At 43.0% G+C, this 7,500-nt stretch overlaps 1 protein-coding gene across 4 annotated transcripts in view; it reads left to right on the top strand.

Annotated features, from left to right (window-relative positions):
• LOC113800404 (uncharacterized) overlaps window positions 1-7,500 on the top strand; it is a 115,627-nt gene that overhangs the window by 19,219 nt on the left and 88,908 nt on the right. For all 4 annotated transcript variants that reach the window (XM_070124194.1, XM_070124195.1, XM_070124192.1 and 1 more), the window contains exon 3: window positions 3,712-3,843. In XM_070124194.1, the coding sequence (XP_069980295.1) occupies window positions 3,727-3,843 (117 nt within the window). In that variant the 5' untranslated portion in view covers window positions 3,712-3,726. The remainder of the gene's footprint in view (window positions 1-3,711; window positions 3,844-7,500) is intronic.

The raw sequence follows: 7,500 nt of genomic DNA, 5'->3' as shown, positions 1-7,500 counted from the left end.
CTCTTGTATCAGTCTGACTTTCATTCGCTTATAAACACACTAACGCGCTCACTTACACACACACACACACACACACACACACACACACACACACACACGCACGCACACACACACACACACACACACACACACGCACACCTGAGCCCACGTGAGTGTTAGCAAGACTTCATACTTAGCAAACCGATGTCCTTACTCATTGCCAGGAAAATATGCTGACTCATCGAGCATACATGTAGTAGACATATCTATGTATGTATTTATCTATCTGTCGGTCCATCTATGTGTCTATAGAATGGCAAAAAGTGTGGATAAATAGGTGAATATATACTTTATATATCTCGTGTATATATATATATATATATATATATATATATATATATATATATATATATATATATATATATATATATATATATATATATATATATATATATATATATATATATATATATATATATATATATATATATATATATATTTATATATATGTGTGTGTGTGTGTGTGTGTGTGTGTACATATATACGAGATATATATACATACACATACATGTTTGAATCTACCTATCTCTCCATCTATCTGTCTATCTATATACATATATATAATACACGCACACACACATTTACACACACACACATATGAATGAAAGAAATCAATGAATAGATAGATAAAGAGAGAGGAAGAGAGAGAGAGAAAAAAATAAAGATAAAACTATAAAAGAGGAATAAAAGGACAACAAAGCAAAGTGAAGAAAGGAAAGGTTACACGCTTTAGGGAAGGTTACCTTGAATAACTAACCCCCCCCTCCCCCATCCCTCTCTCTCCCTTCCCCCCCCCCCATTACCTCCCCTCCCTCTCACCCCTTCCCCCCCCTCCCCCCCTCCTACGCAGGGCATTGTGGGTCCACCATTTCGTCCAGCGTATCCAAAGGCAATTTTTTTTTTTTTTTTTTTTTTTTTTTAACCGGGTCGATGTTTTTGTGGTAACTCACTCACCTGCCAAGTGAAGACGTAGGGGAGGGGAGAAAGGTAAATGGGTAAGAGGGGAGGGGGAGGAGAAGTGAGGGAAGGAGGTAAATGGGTAAGAGGGGAAGGGAGGGGGAAGGGAGGGGAAGGGAGGGGGAAGGGAGGGGAAGGGAGGGAAGGAGGTGAATGGGTAGGAGGGGAAGGGAAGGGAAGGGAGGGGGAAGGGAGGGAAGGAGGTGAATGGGTAGGGATATGAGGAGGGGAGGGAAGGGAGGGGAGAAGGTAAATGGGTAAGAGGGGAAGGGGGAGGGGAAGGGAGGGAAGGAGGTAAATGGGTAAGAGGGGAAGGGGGAGGGGAAGGGAGGGGAAGGAGGGAAGGAGGTAAAGGGGTAGGGATATGAGGAGGGGAGGGGAGGGAGGGGAGGGGAGAAGGTGAATGGGTAGGAGGGGAAGGGAGGGGAAGGAGGGAAGGAGGTAGAGATGTGAGGGGAGGGGAAGGAGGGAAGGAGGTAAATGTGTAGGGATATGAGGGGGGAGGGAAGAGAGGGAAGGGAGGGGAGAAAGTAAATGGGTAGGGATATGAGGGGAGGTGGAAGGAAGGGGAGAAGGTAAATGGGCAGAGATGGGAAGGGAGGGGGAAGGTAGGGAACGAGGTAAATGGGTAGGGATATGAGGGGGGGAGGGAAGGGAGAGAAGGTAAATGGATAAGAATAAGAAGGAAGAGAAATAGGAGGACGGAAGGCAAATATCAAAGACTGAAAGGGGGGAGTGAACAGAAGAAGGTAAATGGGTAAGAATATGAAAATAGAAAATCAGAAGGACAGAAGGGAAATGGGTAAGAAGGAAAGAGAATCATAGAGGGAAGTGAACAGGAGTAGCTAAATGAACAGGAACATGGAGGGAGGGAAGGGAGATCCGGAAAGCAAATGGGTAAGTAGAGAAAGGAAAGGAAGAAAAGGGAAAGTTGAGGTAAAAGGGTAAGAAGAAGAAAGGAAGAGAAAAATGAAGGAAGAAGTAGATAGGAATGGTGAAAAGGGGAGGAGAGAAAGGGTTAGAAAGGGTAGGGAAGAAGAAAATATTAAGGGAAGGGGAAGAGGGAGAGTAAGGAAGGGGGTAAAAGGAGAGGGAAGAAAGGGAAGGGATGAAAAAGGGGTAAAGGGAGAGGGAAGAAAGGGGTAAGAAAGAGGGCGATGAATAGATAAGAAGCATCGAGGGAATAAGATCATAGTTATGAATTTGATAATCGAGATAATGCAATAAATGATAAAATACAAGAGAGGATAATTACAAATGATAATGATATTGATGATAATGATAAGGGTGATCATGTGAATAATAATGATAATGAGGATAATAATGATAAGGATTATGATGATGATAATGATACTCATCACTATAAGGATAATGACGACAATGATAGTGGAAAGCGAAGATAAAGATAACAAAGGATAATGATAACAATAATAAGATTATCAAAGACAGTAGCAATAGTGAAAATAACTACTTCAATACGCATGATAATTAAAGAACAAAACAAAAACAAATGAAAAGATAAGCCACATAGATAAAAAAAAATCGACAAAAAAAGACAAAAAGACAAAAAGACAAAACGACAAAACGACAAAAAAGACAAAAACGACAAAAAGACAAAAAAGACAAAAAGACAAAATGGCAACTCCTTCACCCTCATTTCACACTTGCAAGAAAACCGACCCTCACTTCTAGGTCTTGGCGTCACTCCAGCTCCTCAGTTATTGATTTTACTTCACCCTTGAAAACCTCATGGACGCTATTGATCATAAACAATCATTAAATGTGCGTAATTAATGAACAAGAATGAGGAGTGTGTGTTTGTGTTGGTGCGTTTTCGGTCGGGTGTGTGTGTGGGTGTATGTAGAAGGAGGATAATGGTAATGATGATGATTATAATGATAGAGGTGATGGTGATGATAATGATGATGATTATGATGGTAGTGGTTATGGTGATGATGATAATTATGATGATTATAATGGTAGTGGTTATGGTGATGATGATAATGATGATGATAATGATAATGGTAATAATAATGGTAATGATAATTGTAATAACGATAATCGTGTTTATAATGATAATGATAATGACAACGATAATATCAATTATAATGTTAATAATAATGATAACGAGGAAAGGTGGACTGATAGGGGGTGTAGGGGGATGGTAATGCGTGGGGGAGGGGGGAGGGGGGAGGGGGGTGTCTTAATGGGGTAATATTTTTAAGGAATGTAATTTGGTGAAACAAGGAATGGTGGAAGTGGCTCTAAGTATGTGGTATGACTTTCCAGTTCAATTTACCTGTCTACCTCACTTAATTTCTACGGCAAGAGGTGTTCTCGTGTATGTATGCGATCGCGTATGTAAAGGTATAAGTGTATTCATGGATAGATGCATATCCGATCATATATCTACACGCACTCATATCTACACCTACACACACACACACATGCACACAGACACACACCCACACGCACACACACACACACACACACACACACACACACACACGCACGCACACACACACACACAAACACACACACACACACACACACACACACACACACACCCACACACACACACAAACACACACACCCACATTCGCACACCCCCACACCCCCATGAACCCACCCTCTCCCTTCAAACCCACACCAAAAAACACTTCTCCCACCTCTCAAAAAACCCTGCCGTTAATTCCTTTTCTCTCTCCTTTTCAGGGCGAACTAAGATTCATGTTCAAGGTATCGTCTCGACTCTTCTACACCGACAGCTTCCAAGGTCAGGTCAAGCTACAGGGTCAACTGGACTACGAGAAGAGTAACCTGTACGTGTTACTACTCTGCGCCCTGGTGAGTACTTGCTTCTGGGAGAGGAGGGGGGGGGGGGTGGGAATGGGGAGAGAGGGGGAGGGGTGAGAGAGGGTGAGGGGTGAGGGGAAAGAGAGAGGGATAGGTGGAGTGGGGGAGGGAGGGAAGGAGGGAGGGGAGGAAGGGAGGAGGAGGAAAGGATGGAGGAGAGGAAGGGGGGAGGAGGAGGAGAGGAGGGAGGAGAGGAGGGAAGGGAGGAGGGAAGGAGAGGAGGGAAGGAGAGGAGGGAGAGGAGGAGGGAAGGAGAGAGAGGGAGAGGGAGAGAGAGAGAGAGAGAGAGAGAGAGAGAGAGAGAGAGAGAGAGAGAGAGAGAGACAGAGAGAGAGAGAGAGAGAGAGAGAGAGAGAGAGAGACAGAGATTGGGAGATAGATAGATAGATGGATAGATAGAGAAAAAGAGAGAAATAAATAGATAGATAGATAGAGAGAGTGTGTGTAAAGACCTAATGGGATAGATTATAAGACATTCCCAATATTCCTTCGTACAAACAACCAATAAATTATCGTTTTCTTTAGCTGTCACATGAACGATGAAAAGGCTTTAGTCATCTCTTTAGTCAACATATCTATGAAATACTTTCTTTAACATTAATTTGAATAATATAAACATCCTTGTACCTGTTTTTTTTCTTTTGAATTTATATTTCTACTCCTACTCTTAGTAATTTTCAACAATATTAAAAAAAAAGAAAAAAAAATGCGCTGGTTAATTGAAAGCAAACATGTCACTCTTAATGGTATTGACATAAGAGCGGATTCCTCTTACGAGAACAACGGGATAATGGACCTTATAGCCCCAATGTGTCTGCGTAGTTGGGTGCTTGTCATGCTTATTGGACACGGTGGGGTGGGGGCTGTGGGGGGAGGGGTAGGGGGGTAGGTGTGTGGTAGGAGAAGGGGTGATATGAGGCTGGGGGTATAAAGTATGAGGGAGGGTGAGGGAATAAGTATGTGGTGGGGGGGTATGAGGCGAGATTAGGGTATGAGGGAGATACGGGAATATGTGGTGGTGGGGGGGAGTATGAGGCGTGACTAGGGTATGAGTGAGATACGGGAAGAGGTATGTGGGGGGGGGGGGGTTTGAGGCGAGATTGGGGTATGAGGGAGATAAGGGAAGAGGTATGTGTGGAGTGAGAGGAGAAGGAATAAAGTATAAGGAAGGAGGAGGAGGGGGAAAGGGGGGTATATTAAGGGGGAGGGGGGGGAGGTGGAGATAGGGTATGAGGGAGGGAAAGAAAATAGGCGTGGAGGGGATGATTCTCTCCCGAAAAATGAGTTAGTAAAAGAAAATGAGTAGATGAATGATTTTTTTTTCCTAATTACACTCACCATTTCACTTTCAAAGAATCATTGATAATATTCCTTAAACGAGAAAAAAACAACAACACCACTACATTTAATTTAGAAGAGAGAGATAAAGAAAGAAAAAGAGGAAGAATGAAAAGATAGAAAAATGGATTAGAAATTAGGTCATGTTATACCAAAAAAAGAAAAAATAAATAAAAAGAGAGAAAAAGAAAGAAAGAAAGAAAGAATGAAAAGATAGAAAAAGGGATTAGAAATTAGGTCATGTTATACCAAAAAAGAAAAAAAAAGAAAAAGAAAGAAAGAAAAAAAAACATAGCAGCGAACACAGAGAGAAAAAGAAAGAAAGAGAGAAAGAATGGAAAAAAATTAAAAAGGGAATTAGGTCATGTTATACCCCCCCCCCCAAAAAAAAAAAGAAAAAAAAAAAAGAAAAAAAATCGCAGCGACCAACGACTATGTATGACAACCTCTTTCCTAATGCTTGTCTTATCACGGTGTCTTTTCTTATTTCTTTTGTCATACTTAAGAAATATGTAAAAAATGGGAAACCAGGACAAGCAGGCATTAAAGGGATAACAGAGGCATAACAGAGGCATGGAAGTAAAAGCATAACTTAGATTTTAGTTAGCATTTTGTGTCTGAATTCTTTTTTTGTGTGTGTGGTTTCTTCCTTTGGTTCTGGTTTGGCTAATGGTGAAAAGAAAAGTTGTATGTCTTAGATATATAACAAAGTTTTTTCTTATCTCCATGCTTTTTCCTATTCCTTTTTGTTTCTTTCGCATTTTCTTTCTCTCTCTTTCTCCCCTCCTTCCCCTTTCTCTCTTTTCTTCCCTCCCTCTCCCACCCTTTTCTCCCTCTTCTGCTCTTTCTCTCTCTCTTCTTCCCTCCCTCTCCCTCTCTTTATTTCTACATTTATTTTCCTCCCTCTCTATCTCTTTCTCTATGTCCTCTTTCCTGCTCTCTCCCACTCTTTCTCTCTCTCAACTTCCCTCTCTTTCCCTCTCTCCCCTCCCTTCCCTCTCCCACTCTTTCTCTCTTCTTCCCTCCCTTCCCTCTCCCACTCTTTCTCTCTTCTTCCCTCCTTTCCCTCTCCCACTCTTTCTCTCTTCTTCCCTCCCTCTCCCTCTCTGTTTTTCTCTCCTCTTCCCTCCCTCTCTATCTCTTTCTCTCCGTCCTCTTCCTTTTCTCTCCCAATCTCTCCCTCTCCCACTCTTTCTCTCTCCCCTTTACTTCCACTTTATCTCTCTCCCATTCCATCCCTCTCCCTCTCTTTCCCTCTCTTTCCCACACTTTCTCTCTCTCCCCTCCCCTCCCTCTCAATCTTTTTCTCTCTTCTCTCTCTCCCCTTCCCTCCCTCTCTCTCCTTCCCTCCCTTTCCCCCTCCCCTTCCTCCCTCCCCCAGCCAACTTATTACGCCTATTGCTGCTCGTTCGTCAGCAGTCAGCAGTCAGCAGACATGACTACCAAGAATGCCTCACCAGTAATGCCGAGGTTTTGTCGCAATGTCACTTGACGCGTCACGCTATTTTCTACTCGCGGCACTCACACGCCCCCCCCCCCCACGCTCCTCAGGGGGTTTCCTCTCTCATGAGACACGGCTCACGATCCGCTCCTCATCACTCCCTCATTAGGTCGTGAGGTCAATAGCATGGACAGGAGGAAGACGTGTCTATCTCTCTCCCTGTCTGTCCGTATCTACTGGCTTCTTATAAGGCCGTTTGTTGGTCCAGGATGTGTGTGTTAATTGACAGGTATGCTTTGGAAATCTATCTGGCACTCCTTTGACACATGTTTGACACCCCCGAATCTATTATTATATTTCCATATTTATTCGTTTATTTATTTATATCAATTCCTTAAAGTATCACTCAAATGGTAACGATTCAGGATCAATGGTGTTCATCTACACACTCATTACAGGATTGATTCAGAGAGAAAGAGAAAAAGAGGGAGGGAAGATTAGAGAGGAAAGGAGAGGGAGAGGGAAGGAAGAAAAGAGAGAGAAAGAGTGGGAGAGGGAGGGAAGAAGAGAGAGAGAAAGAGAAAAGGAGAGGGAGAAGGAGGGAAGAAGAGAAAGAGAAATAGTGGGAGAGGGAGGGAAGAGGAGAGAGAGAAATAGTGGGAGAGGGAGGGAAGAGGAGAGAGAAAAAGAGAGGGAGAGGGAAGGAAGAAAAGAAAGAGAAAGAGTGGGAGAGGGAGGGAAGAGGAGAGAGAGAAATAGAGGGAGAGGGAGGGAAGAAGAGAGAGAAAGAGTGGGAGAGGGAGGGAAGAAGAGAGAAAGAAAAAGAGTGGAAGAGGGAGAGAATCTTCATCCACAATTATTACAGGAAT

This window comes from Penaeus vannamei, chromosome 8, assembly GCF_042767895.1.
Source record: "Penaeus vannamei isolate JL-2024 chromosome 8, ASM4276789v1, whole genome shotgun sequence".
Classification (NCBI taxonomy): Eukaryota; Metazoa; Arthropoda; class Malacostraca; order Decapoda; family Penaeidae; genus Penaeus; species Penaeus vannamei.
This window is presented reverse-complemented; position numbering and strand designations above follow the sequence as displayed.